This window comes from Salminus brasiliensis, chromosome 24 (genome assembly GCF_030463535.1).
Source record: "Salminus brasiliensis chromosome 24, fSalBra1.hap2, whole genome shotgun sequence".
NCBI classification, from domain to species: domain Eukaryota; kingdom Metazoa; phylum Chordata; class Actinopteri; order Characiformes; family Bryconidae; genus Salminus; species Salminus brasiliensis.
The window spans coordinates 25,556,966-25,571,860 of record NC_132901.1 but is presented as its reverse complement, the minus strand read 5'-3'; the positions used below and the strand labels follow the sequence as shown (position 1 = coordinate 25,571,860).

General features: G+C 42.3%; 1 protein-coding gene across 1 annotated transcript in view; it reads right to left on the bottom strand.

Annotated features, from left to right (window-relative positions):
• Positions 1-14,576, bottom strand: part of eys (eyes shut homolog) — a 334,776-nt gene extending 320,200 nt beyond the window's left edge. The window contains exons 1-2 of the mRNA XM_072669909.1: positions 13,775-14,576; positions 9,930-10,046 (exon numbers count right to left, since the gene is read on the bottom strand). Coding sequence (XP_072526010.1) covers positions 9,930-10,046; positions 13,775-14,576 — 919 coding nt within the window. The remainder of the gene's footprint in view (positions 1-9,929; positions 10,047-13,774) is intronic.
• Between the last annotated feature and the right edge of the window lie 319 nt (positions 14,577-14,895).

Here is a 14,895-nt window from a genome sequence, read left to right as displayed (position 1 = left end):
GTCAGGTACTACAGGACACCTTCAGAAGACTTTTGGAAGCAGGAGGTTTTAATCTTTTGGCTGATTGTTATATGCAGTATGCTTTTATTATTATTATTATTATTATTATTACTACTACTACTACATGGTTTCTTTTAGTCCAACTTCATAGCATTTGTTGCAACTGGTTCATTTCTCATTTTTCTGACCACTGAAATCTACATTGTGACACACTGTGTATCATTATTTATTCATTATTATTTTTATTATTATTATTATTATCATTATCTTGATGGATCTTAAATGGTATTAATGCCATATCAGTTTTGCAGATCTTCACTTTTCTAACATGCTCATGTGGGGCTCACATGGGTGGTCTAAGTGAGTTCCAGGTAGGCATGAGCACAGAGCTGGTTTGTTGGCCTTTCCAAATAGGTCCCATCATTACACACCAACCTCATCTCAAATGGGCCCCATCTAGGCCCCATATACAGTGCACAACTCATGGGGCCCCACATTTAACCCCTTTCAGGACCCTGGTGGGCATCCCTAGGTGAGGCCAACATGTTATCTGGGTAAATGTGAATCTGCCGTTTGTTCTTTACATTGTTTTAAAATTCCATGATGAATTCGACTTCTAGTGGAAGTTAAGAAGGATTATTTCTGAATTTTATTCTTCTGAAAAGCTGGTTTGGAGAATGACAGTGATGATTAAATTGCTGGTTAATCAGAGCGTAGGTTCATTAGCACAGCCCAATTACAGGTAAAGGCAAACTGCACTGGGTGGCGGTAATACGGCTGACAATGAATGAAACATATTAGGGCCCAATTAACATAATCTAATTTGCTAGTTTTATCAGATTTTCTCAATTATTTGCAAGGTTACAGCTTACAGACAAAGCGTTCCTCTCATTTCCGTCATGTTGGGACCTCAGAGCGGAACCAAATGACCCGATAGACTCACCATCAGCCGCAGACCACTGTAGCACTGCATCACTCCAACCCGACTGTAATGTGAGGCATATCTGCCGTCAAACGAAGTTGTGCTTTTGCTCTTTGTGGGTTAAATTTAGACATGACTGCGCAGAGCCAGAGGTTCAAGGTGAGTACGATTTGATTTTATTCCCTGGCGGTGCATTTGGTTTTCTGTGTTCTTCAGACGACACCGACTCATTTATCTTTCCTGTAAGTCCTTTTTCCCTTCCCTTAGCATATTCCTGTATGCTAAACCCCAAGATAATACAGCCTCTTGTCTGTGAGGCACCGAGCAGGTTCTCAGGAAGCGTCTCACTGGGCAGCGATCTAGATGTACGCCTTGTGCTGTTGTTTTCTTGAGGATTCACAGCGGGATGCCAAACTTCTACAAAGGTTAAAGCCACTTGACATTTCCATCATTTTTCCAGAGGGTGTACTGCCCTCCCTCCAACCCCTCAGCACTGAGAGAAAGGCGCTCAGCACATACAGTACCAAAGGTGATCAATAGTTTTAATAGATCACAACTACTTACACCAGATGTCCAAATGTTTGTGGACACCTATTCTAATGAATGCATTCAACTACGTTAAGTTGCAACCGTTTCTCACATACATACACCGCTTGTCTAGACCCTGTAGAGAAGTACTGCCAATAGAATATGACTCTCTGGAGCAGATGAACAACATGAACCTGTTGGCACCATGACAAATAATAATACCAGGCAAGAGGCAAGAGGGGAAGAAAGCCCCCCAGCATTGCACGAATGCACTCAAATCTTTACAGCAATGCTGCTCCAAAGTCCAGTACAAAGTCTTTTTTCCTCTGGACAGTAGAGACAGTTACTCCAGCAAAAGCAGGCTCAGCGGTTAGAGCCCTGGGCTGTTGATAGCAGGGTTGTGGGTTCGATACCCGGGCTCGGCAAGCTGCTACAACTGGGCCCTTGAGCAAGGCCCTTTACCCTCTCTGTTTCCCGGGTGCTGGAGTTGGCTGCCCACCGCTCTGGGTGTGTGTGTACTCACTGCCCCTAGTTCACTAGTGTGTGTGTCCACTACCACAGATGGGTTAAATGCGGAGGACACATACGAACAAATACGTGCACGTTACCTTCCCTTATCAACCCTTGATTGTGAAAGAAACAATGATTGGGCAGATGTCCCAATACTTTTGTCAAGATCAGTTTTAAAGGCAGTATTGGTCAAAACAATGAATCAGTAAATTGTGAAATGGTTCCAGCTGTACACGTATACACACACACACAAATGAACCAAAACATTATGACCACCTGCCCAATCTTGATTCCAGCAGATCCTATCTTGGGCTTTAATGCATTAAGATTAGGTCTTTCCAACACAAGCAGTCTCAGAGAAACTGAAGGAAGTGTTGCAGCTGTGCCCACTCTCCCCTACTCACCAAAAAAACGTCTCCTTTTCCCAGCATATTCAATTTCATTCCCACCAGCTGAGGTAGCAACCCGGCCGAACGTAACCACTTGGCTGTTTGTAAAATCTCACAAAAAAAGAAGGGGTAAGGGAACAGCAAAAACAATTAACATCATCTCCCAAGGGACATCCCTAGGGAAGTGGCCTATTAATAATCTAATACCTTGATAAGATCGACCCCAGCAACCGAGCGCGAGCACACGAGAGAGCAGCGAATCAAAAGAAAATCTCATTTGAAGCGTCCCGCAAGTGGGGCCTCATTATTATGTGCGAGCTGGCTGTGGTCTGTGAGGGCAGCCACTAACTTCACGATGATTAATGGGGTGACAGGCAGAGCAAAGTCAGGGAACTGCAAGCCCCGCAGGGGGCCAGCACTGAGCCAAACTGGAGGCCAGTACTTTAAGGCGTCTCCCAAAAGTGCTTCCATGAATGCAGCTGGCGAGATGCAGGTGGACGTGGCAGGCTAAAGCAGGAACGCTCCGGGAATCCGGGAGCCATATGATCATGGTAGGACCTGATTAGGAGGAGAATCGAATAAACGAGCCCTAGAGAAGCAGCGCCAGGGTCGCTTCAGGGAAGCAATTTGCATGCATTTTCAGACACTTCTCTGATCTGCAAGCTTCATGGAAACGTATGGTATGAAAGGTGCAAACATGTTTAAGAGCACTTGAAGGATTCTTGGTGATGCCTGGGCCCCCACCAAGCTCTTCGACTGCAAAGACACGACCATCACAGATTCAGTCCAGCTTCGAAATCACATAAATAACATTAAAACCACCTGCTAATGTGTAGTTCCCCCTCATGCCACCAAAACAGCTCCGAACCGTCGAGGCATGGACTCCACAAGACCTCTGAAGGTGACCTGTGGTATCTGGCACCAAGATCAACATTAGCAGCTATTCTTCAGGTCATGCAAGATGCAAACCCCTCTAGCAATATCAAAGCAAAAGAACCCTCTCGGAACATCATAACACCTAGCAACACCACAGTAACCAATTTGCAACACAAAGCAACCAAAAGGCAAACACCAAAGCAACCACATAGCAACACTTAAGTAACTACCATGCAACCCCATAGCAACCACCTGGTAAATCATAGGAACCATCTAGCAACACTACAGCATTCATCGGTCAACCACTTAGCAACCCCCTAACAACACTATTGTAATGAAAAACAAACAGTGCACCACAGTGACCACTTTGCAACACAAAGCAACCAACTAGCAATATCATAGCAACCACTTTGCAACTTCAAACCTAAAGGCAAACACCAAAGCAACCACATAGCAACACTATAGTAACTACCATGCAACCTCATAGCAACCTGTAGTATCTGGCACCAAGATCAACATTAGCAGCTATTCTTCAGGTCATGCAAGTTGTGAGATGCACACAACTTGCATGACCACAACTTGCAAACTTGCATGACCACAACTTGCAAATCCCTCTAGCAGTATCATAGCAAAGGAACCCTCTCGGAATGTCATAGCAACACCTAGCAACAACACAGTAACCACTTTGCAACACAAAGCAACCACCTGGTAAATCATAGTAGCCACCTAGCAACACCATCAACAAACTAGCAACACTGCAGCTTCAATCGGTCAACCACTTAGCAACCCCCTAACAACACTATTGTATTGAAAAACATACAGTGCACCACAGTAACCACTTTGCAACACAAAGCAACCAACTAACAATATCATAGTGTAGTTCCCCCTCATGCCACCAAAACAGCTCTGAACCATCAGCTCTGAACAAAGCAACCAAAAGGCAAACACCAAAGCAACCACATAGCAACACTATAGTAACTACCATGCAACCTCATAGCAACCACCTGGTAAATCATAGGAACCACCTAGCAACACTATATCAACAAACTAGCAACACTACAGCATCCATCTGTCAACCACTTAGCAAAGTGGTGGTGCACCAAAGTTACCATTTTGCAACACAAAGCAACCAACTAGCAATACCATAGCAACCACCTTGCAACTTCAAAGCAACCACATTAAAAATGTGTAGGTTTCCCCTCATGCCACCAAAACAGCTCCGAACCGTCGCGGCATGGGCTCCACAAGACCTGTGGTATCTGGCACCAAGATCAACATTAGCAGCTATTCTTCAGGTCATGAGATCTTTAAGGGGCCTTCAAGAGCAGCAGGGTTCAACGGTTGTCCTTCCTCGGCCACAACATGCTGGGAACACCCCACAAGACCCGCTTGATGTGTTGGAGATGTTCGGACCCAGTCAGGTGCTTATGCTTGCCCATTTTTTAATCAATGGTATTCACGTCACCTGTTGTTGTTTTTATGTCAATATGCTGATTAGTCAGAGGCGACATCAAGAATAAATAACTAAATAAATAAAAGTTAATCAAATTAACATTATATATTATAATCAATCGTGCTTTTCAGTACTGTATAATATTCCAATGCTCCACGCTGTCATTCTGCCTTTCCAGCTGTCACTAATCAACTCTATAATCATCAGTTGCAGCCCGAGAAGACGCTGCGTTTCTGCTGGAAGAGAGAAAACAGCTTATTCTACTTGTTCTTCCAAGTACAGATTATAAAACAAACTGTAGTGAAGTGCGGTGAGATACATTCAGTGGTAGCACCAACCCTTTAAATGCACCCCGATCAATACTAGCATGAGTGGAAATATATAAATGTTTGATACGCTTGACCCAAGCGCCGGCGGAGGCCTGTGTTTACTGAAACATAATTTACACCTTTGATTATACGATCAATAGGCCTACCATGCATGCGCTGTCCATGGTACTTTTGCAGCGTTGGCCTGCATTAGCTATAAAAGGAATCATACTATGAAATGGCCACAACAGCAGCCAACAGAATCATCAACAACTGGTATTCAGGATCTAGAGCCACATGGCAACAGTAACCTCATAGCAACCACCTGGTAAACCATAGCAACCACCTAGCAACACTGTTACAAACAAATAACTAGCAACACTACAGCATCTATCTGTCAACCACTTAGCAACATCATAGCAATGCCTCGCAAACTTAGTAAACGTTATTACTAAGAATCTGCCAATACTAGCAACACCATTGGAACCACCTAGTAATTACCTACAACACCAAAGAGACCACATTGCAACACTATAATAACTACCATGCAACCTCATAGTAACCACCTGGTAAACTCTAGTAACCACCTGGCAACACTGTTACAAACAAATAACTAGCAACACTACAGCATCTATCGGTCAACCACTTAGCAACATCTTAGCAACGCCTCGCAAACTTAGTAAACGTTATTACTAAGAATCTGCCAATACTAGCAACACCATTGGAACCACCTAGTAATTACCTACAACACCAAAGAGACCACATTGCAACACTATATTAACTACCATACAACCTCACAGCAACCACCTGGTAAACCATAGTAACCACCGAGCAACACTGTTACAAACAAATAACTAGCAACACTACAGCATCTATCGGTCAACCACTTAGCAACATCATAGCATCTTAGCAACACCTCGCAAGCTTAGTAAACGTTATTAATAAGAATCTGCCAATACTAGCAATACCATTGGAACCACCTAGTAATTACCTACAACACCAAAGCAACCACCTAGCAACACCAAAGAGACCCCATTGCAACACTATAGTAACTACCATGCAACCTCATAGTAACCACCTGGTAAACTCTAGTAACCACCTAGCAACACTGTTACAAACAAATAACTAGCAACACTACAGCATCTATCCGCCAACCACTTAGCAACATCATAGCAACACCATTGTAATGATTTAGCAAAACCCTCTAGCAACACCATAGCAAAGGAACCCTCTAGGAACATCTTAGCAACGCCTAGCAAAATTAGTAAACTTTATTTTTAAGAAATACAGACAACACCATTGAAACCACCTAGTAATTATCTACATCATCAAAGCAAGCATATAGAAACACCATCAACCATCTGGTAACACCAGAGTAACCACAATGCAACACTACAGTACCTACCATGCAACCTGATAGCAACCACCTTGTAAACTATTTAGCAACACTATTACAAACAACTTACTAGCAACACTACAGCATCTATCTGTCAACCACTTAGCAACATCATAGCAACACCATTGTAATGATTTAGTAAAACCCTCTAGCAACATCATAGCAAAGGAATCCTCTCAGAACATCATAGCAACACCTAGCAACACCACAGTAACCACTTTGCAACACAAAGCAACTAAAAAGCAAACACCAAAGCAACCACATAGCAACACCATAGTAACTACCTTACAACCTTACAGCAACCACCAGGGAAACCATAGTAACCACCTAGCAACACTACAATCAACTATCCCGCAACATTTCAGTGACTACTGTTCAGCACAACCACTAGCAACACCAAAGTAACCACATGGGATACCATAGCAACTACCTTGCAACCTCATAGCAACTACCTGGTAAATCATAGTAACCACCTGGCAACACTATATTAACAAACTAGCAACACTACAGCATCCATCCGTCATCCACTTAGCAACTCCCTGCCAACACTATTGTAATGAAAAATATACAATGCACCACAGTAACCACTATGCAACACAAAGCAACCAACTAGCAACACCATAGCAACCACCTTGCAACTTCAAAGCAACCACCTTGTTAACCATAGTAACCACCTAGCAACACTATATCAACAAGCTAGCAACACTCCCGCATCCACCAGTCAACCACTTAGCAACATCATTGTAATGAAAAATATACAGTGCACCACAGTAACCACTTTGCAACATAAAGCAACAGACTAGCTATTCCGTAGCAACCACCTGAGATAGCATAGCAACCACCTAGCCACACACTAAGAAATAATATAGCAACCACTTGGGATACAATAGGAACCACCAAGCAATACTTTAGCATCTATCTAGCAACCATTTAGCACACTATAGCAGCCACCTGGTAAACCATAGCATCAGCCAACAACCACCAAGCATGCCATAGCAACCACCTAGCAAGTCTTGCAGATAATCCAAGAAACGCAACTACCTGCGGCATAAGATTGGTCCATGGCGCACAGTGCTTGCGCTAGCAGGTGGAGGTTCTGCAGACGGCAAGGACCTCAGGTAATCTTTGCTACAGCTGCAAAGGTCGGAGATGCAAGCGTGACATTAGAAAACGTTGCTTAGTTGGACAAATTGCTACTGCCTATGAAACAATTAATCACGGTGCACGGCCACCTGGATTTGCTGCCCCAGAGTCCATCATGACATCATTATCTGGGCTGCCCAGGGGACCAGGAAACGGTTGTCACATTTCTGTGGGTGAGACACTCATTAGCCCAAATGGGACTTTATTATTCATTACTTTCCTAAAGGGGTGACACAGCATTGTCTCATAAACTGACTGCGAGATTCATAACAACGATAATTCTTATTTATTTCCAACTATCCGTTACAGCCTGGGCCTGCTTCAAAATGTGCATCAGGCTCCACAGGCCGGATCAGTGGAGCACAGGGAAACACCTTTATCAAGGAGGTGGCATTTTTGCCTCAGAGGAAAGCAGAGCATGAAGGACTCTGCGGCCAAACCGCATCACATTTATAGCAGTATCATAGCAAGGGAACCCTCTTGGAACATCATAGCAACCCCTAGCAACACCACAGTAACCACTTTGCAACACAAAGCAACCTAAAGGCAAACATCAAAGCAACCACATAGTAACACCATAGGAACTACCTTGCAGCCTTACAGCAACCACCAGATAAACTATAGTACCCACCTAGCAACACTATATCAACAAACTAGCAACACTACAGCATCCATCTGTCAACCGCTTAGCAACCCCCAAAACTATTGTAATGAAAAATATACAGTGCACCACAGTAACCACTTTGCAACACAAAGTAACCAAAAGGCAAACACCAAAGCAACCACATGGTAACACCATAGTAACTACCTTGCAACCTTGCAGCAACCACCAGATAAACCATTGTAACCACCTATCTTGCAACATTACAGTGACTGCTGTTCAACACCAAACAACCACTAGCAACACCAAAGCAACCACATCACAACACTATAGTAACCATCTGGGATACCATAGCAACTACCTTGCAACCTCATAGCAACCTGGTAAATCATAGTAACCACCGAGCAACACTAGATCAACAAACTAGCAGCTCTACAGCATCCATCGGTCAACCACTCAGGAACCCCCTACCAACACTATTGTAATGAAAAATATACAGTGCACCATAGTAACCACTTCGCAACACAAAGCAACCAACTAGCAATACCATAGCAACCACCTTGCAACTTCAACCAACCAACCACCTGGTTAACCATAGTAACCACCTAGCAACACTATTGTAATGAAAAATATACAGTGCACCACAGTAACCACTTTGCAACACAAAGCAACCAACTAGCAATACCATAGCAACCACCTTGCAACTTTAAAGCAACCAACTGGTTAACCATAGTAACCACCTAGCAACACTATTGTAATGAAAAATATACAGTGCACCACAGTAACCACTTTGCAATGCAAAGCAAAAGGAAACCGCAGCACATTTATAGCCGTGTTGATGGTAGCAGGGGTGGGCAATATCAATGTGGGTTATTGTTATGATTAATTGCCTCACCATACACTTTTCTGAGTACCAGAGGTATCAGGGGTTTCAGGGATATCGACAGAACTTTGGTCTTTTTTTTTCATGCTGCTGTTCATCGAGTTCTCAATTATAGAGAGGCCATGAACAGCAAACAGTGTTTACTGACCACATTAAAGGAAAAGTTCTAAGAAAAATCAAGGTGACCTGATCAATCACTGGCCTCAGATGCAATCGATCAGCAAAGACATGTTTGAAATGTGACGTGTGCTTCTTTGGTTGAGAACGGGAGATGCTAAGCTAATGTTGCTAAGAAACACTGGACTTGGACATTCATTAGACTATTCATAGGGCTGTTCATAATCAGTGGGGCCTGTATGTATACATATATGCATGGTATATATGCATGCTGTCTGTTAAACAGTAAAAGAGGGCCATTAAGCTCTAATGTTACACTTTCATGCATTTGCTCCACTGCGGACAGTTGTTTCGCTCGTCCCAATTAAGCCAATGTTTTCTCTTCCTGGTTTCTGCATTATCTGTTTGCAAAGGATATTTCAGGGGCTTTCACAGATGACAGATTCAATTGTTTGAGTGCCTTTTAGGAAATCTCACTGTGCCGAGTAAATATGAATACGGGTTTGGATGGGCGGCTTCGCGTGAAAAGAAATGGAGGAAACTTTGGTCAGATGCAAGTCTGCATAATTGCATTGCCATTGTGAAAGCCACCAAAATGACCCATCATTAATCATATGCCTCATTATCAAAACATAATGAGTCAAATGAGGCCAAGCACTATCTGAATGAAAAAATTAAACATCCATTAGCAGACTGAAAGAAAAGCACTCTTTTGTGAAGAACGGAATTTATCACGCCTTTCTAGATTGTTTCACCGAACTAATTGACTCAAGGAACACAACTCTGCCGTCAGTGCTACTTGCCTGTGTATCCAGGGAAACATTTGCACTGGAAGGAAACTGGCGACACTTCAACACACGTCCCGTGCCTGCAGTCCTTCGTGCAGTTTCTTTGGCCGAGGATTTCTGAGCAGTTCACACCTACGGTTTAGACAGAAACGTCAACATTGTCAAATCTGTAAAACAAACATTTCAGACTCATTTCTAACACTGCAGAGTGAAGCAGCTCGTCGGGTAAGAGTCAGTAAGCGTGGCTAAATGAGGGTAGTGTAGTTCCTAAGGGTGTGGTGAATGATTGGGCTTAAGGATATTGAAGAGGCTCACGTTTTTATATTTTTTCTGCATCTCCAAAACGGCAACTTTACAGGAGAAGGAAAAAACCTTCTTAACTTTCAATGGAAGTCAAGGTAAAAATATTTGATTCCCTGTCATTTTCGAGCATTTCTATTTGTCCACTTATTGTGAAATTTCAAACCAAAATGAACAACAGTTGCCAGAGTCATATTTTGTCAAAAAAAGAAAAAGCAAAAAAAAAAAAACAAACAAAAAAACAAATAATAATATACAAATACTTACAAATACTAGAAAAAGCTTATCTTTAACTAGGTGGTCATAATATTCTGATATGACTGTAGCTATTCAAAATTAAATGAATGAAAAATTAAAAAAAGTGCTAAACATCTGCATCTAATCCAACTGCATCTTGGCGTCTGTCTGTACCTATGAAACTTGTTTTTGCAATGTTATTGTAGAAGAGTGCAATATGCAAATGAGCCTGTAACCAGTCAATGAATGTTTTCCAGTATGGTTTGTAAAAATTTGAGAGCCTGACCAATCACAGATGTTCCTTCAGTGTTTGGATGAATCAAAGCCTTTTGGGCCAAAATAATGCAGACCACTTCCTAGCCACACAGCGTCCCATTAAGGCTTCAGTAATGTGTTCTGCAAATCAGAACACCAGAATGTCGAGCCTTACTTCTTCTTCTTCTAAAAGCACCCTTCTCTCTGCTAGAGTGCTGAATTCGGGATTAGCCCCATCTAATAAACATAAATAAACATAAACATATATGTATAATTTTAAATGCATTTAAGTAAATTTATGGTCAGCTCTATGCATTGCATAAAATATTTATTAATATATTTACTAATACCCATTAATGTATTAATTGTATTCATTATTTGATTAATACTTTTGGAATGTATTTTTCTATATGCAACATGAGAACAGTACGGATACAGTACTTTATTTCATTAAAAGGTATTTATTAAATAAATAAGATGAACAAATGATCCACCTTAAAATGCAATCAGCAATTAGGTATTTGTATTAGGTACAAATAATTAATTAGGTATTGCAGTATTGGTAAACAATTGTATTACAATTATGGTCAATTATTATCAGAAAGTTCATCCATTTCTGAGTGTTATTACATTTGTAGGACATTAATGCAGAATTTTCATACTGTTCTATACAGTTTCACTACCATGGTCTTTCTTAAGCTTTACACTACGGCTGCAGTAGAACAGATTTTTTGTGCTGCTTGAGTTGGAACCCATTACTTTATCTTCTACACTCAGCCAGATCAACATACAGTCACTGTTATTCGGGTGCCTGGTTAGAAAAGTACTATCCACTTATAATTGGCCTCTGTTGCATTAGAGAAATATTATAAATCAACGTCCTTAAAAGCTCTGTTAATTACTGCAGTTTCATCGAGTTGTTCAATTAGAAAAATGGAGTTCTTCCTAACACAATGTCTATCTGTCTATCTCAGTAGAACAAAAAGCCCATTTTAGAACTCCCAAAAAGTGCTTCAACAAAACGTAGCTCGTCTAAAAGCTGCCATGTGTGATTTAGAGTTAATACACTAACCTGTCAAAGTGTACTTCACAGAGTCAGGAAACAAATCTGCCATTTCATCCAAAAAATCCAAAAAAGCAAGTCTACAGTGAACATGGCATGGAGCCTTATGGAACTGTTAGACTTTTCATAACAGGGAAGCGATGAATTATTCAGTGGTGATATCAATAAACCACATTAGCCAGGGTACTTGCGATGACAACAGTGGAGGCTTTTTAAATATCTTGCCCTTTTAGGTGCTCACCGAGAGGCTCGTGTTTAAACAGCGATTTTGAAGGCAGATTTTACTGAGAGCAACACGGGGAGAGGAGAGTCTAAATGAAATGGTTGGGGGAGGAAAACAACGCATCAAGCAATTAAGAACGCTTTTAGGTGCAGGAAGCAATTTCAGCAGGAGGGTTTTTTTTTTGGGGGGGGGGGGGGGGGGGGGGGCAGAAAGAGAAGCACTTCAGGAAAAATGTTGCTCCAATAAACAGCCTGTAGGGGAGAAAAATGTTGCTCCAATAAACAGCCTGTAGGGGATCCATATTGTCATGAAATAATTGCAACAAGCTAAATGGGGAGAACAAGATGTTGTGACGGTTAAATTATAAATAAAGCATCTGCAAAGAAACAAGGTGATCTCTCAGTAGGTAGGGAAGCTGATCACGCAAGTCTGGATTCTCAGAAATCATCCCTGCTGCAAGCGTTTCTTGTTAGAGGGCCCAATTCTACGAAAGGCATTCAGGAACTAAGCTGTACTTCGCTGTAGGGCTGGGCTGTAAAGCGGCACACGATGGTTGAGTGACCTCAACTTACTTCAGTCAAAGGTTCAGAAAATGAGCTGCAGCTGAAACTGATTAAATACTGTGTAAACATGTTTCATCTGTGGCTCCGCCCCCTCAAACGGTTTACGGTTTATTCCCATCTGCAGGCTAGAACTCTTCCCCCATCACACGGGAAGGCCTTCCTAGTCTCAGAGTCCTCCTCACCATGGAGGGCTGTGTTGTTGATGGGATTTGAACCCATGACCTCCTAAATCTCTTGACTAAAAGGCAGGCAGTTAGACAGTCGCTCCACTCTAGAGCTGTGAAGCTGTGTACATTCCTGTGTCGGAGAAAGAAGGGAAGGTAAATTGAAGGTGTAATTTTACAACTCTAGACCGGTCTTGAGGAACTTCTGGAGGTTCTTCAGTTTGAAACTGTGGAGGAACCTCTTAGTGATTTCAGGAAGCTTCAAGGAGCCTTCTTTTCCTTTAACCTTTTTCTTGAAGGTTCCTGAAAGCACCTTAAGAGAATGCTTCACAGTTTTAGATTATATAACCTCCAAAAGTTACTGAAGGATCTTATACTTTTGATAGTGTACGGTCTAACTGCTGCTCTTCAAAAGTGGCTCACAGTCTATTTTTATTATATTTTTATAGAAACAAATTGCACAAATTACATGATAATTTGTATCATATTTGATACTTGTGGTTGTGATGGTGTTAGTAGGTGCTTGCTCCAGAATTGCTAGGTGCTTGCAATGGAGTTGTTTAATGGTTCCTAGATGTTGGTAGATGGTTGCTATGGTGTTGCTATGTGGATGTTGGTGTTAATAGGCAGTTGCTATGGTGTTGCTAGGTGGTCGCTATGGCATTGTTACATGGTTGGGGTGGTGTTAATAGGTAGTTGCCATGATGTCGCTAGGTTTCTGGTATAGTAATGCTATGTTTTTGCTTTGAAGTTGTTTAATGGTTGCTATGATGTTGTGGGGTGGTTGCTATGAAGTTTGGTCACTGACTGCTATGATGTTATCTTTTACTTTTGACAGCATACGGTCTAACTGCTGCTCTTCAAAAGTGGCTCTTCCCTCCTTTCATTTTTTTTATATTATTTTTTATAGAAAGAAACTGCACATATTACATGATCATTTGTATCATATTTGATACTGGTTTAGAGTTATTATTTTTATATTATTTAATAATAATTTAAGAACTAATGGTCCTAAAGAATCACACTGACACACTTTTGGAGAATTCGAGCCTCACCTGTAAACTGGGGTGGACACAAGCAGTCATAAGAAGGCCGACCCGGCTCAGCAGAGCTGTTGCTTATGCAGGTTGCACCATTTAAGCATGGCTTTTCAGAGCAGGCATCGAAATCTTCACAATAGAGTCCAGAGTAGTGTTTATTGCACTGACAGCGGTAGTCAAACTGTCCAAGTTTAGCTCTACAAGCTCCGTTGCCTGAGCAGAGGCGAAGAAGCGGAGAGTTCTGACAGTGCTGCTCTTTGACCACCACACCAACGCGTAGGCCAAGTTGGCATAACTGGCTACTGCCTTTGTGAGTGGCAGCAAAGTAATGAACGCCAGGTGAAAGCCACTTCAGGTCCACCTGCATGCTTCCTTTCATAACGCTGGCGAAAAGGAAGTGCTTACTCTGCACTTGCTCCGTTGAGCAGCTTTCAAACTCCTCTTTGGACACGTTGATGAGATTCGCACCGTACTGCTCTAGTGTTCGGCCAGGAAAGGTAAACAGTGCATCCCCGAGTTGAACCTCCTGGGGGCAGAGCTGAGGGAAAGCATACGACTGATTGGTCCAGTACTGCCCATGTCTCCAGTCTCTTTTGGAAATCCTGTTCCAGCACTGATTCAGGCTGCTGCAGGTGTTCTCCGAGAGCGTCCATCTCAGGGTGACGTTCCTCGGCTGAGGCTGCCATTCACGATAGAGGGGTCGGTGGCAGATTGCCTGGCTTGAGACTCCATTGCCAATGAAATGGCTGAGGAAGAAGATGAGCAGTCCAAGCTCCCACACGTTTGGCCTTCCTACTGCTGGGCCGTTCATCTTCATTGAGCTGCCTGAGGTTCTTCTGCAGTCTGAGTTACAGATGAGGCAGGAGGTAACAATGTGTTAACTGTGGTGTTAAAGGCCCAGCAGAGGTGTGATTAAGGGTGTTGACAAATGCATGTCTGAGGAGAAAGACCAGAAGAACGTTAGTTAATGGAAGGACATGCAGTCGTATCTGTGGGTCTTTCAACTGACAAGTAACAAATAATTACAATGCAAATGAGAAGAGTGTGTTCCCTGAAGAAAACCCTGAATGATTACACAGCTTAATTGGTTCCAACATCCAGGCTGTTGCCAGGCCGTTTCTCTGTGGTGTTGCTAG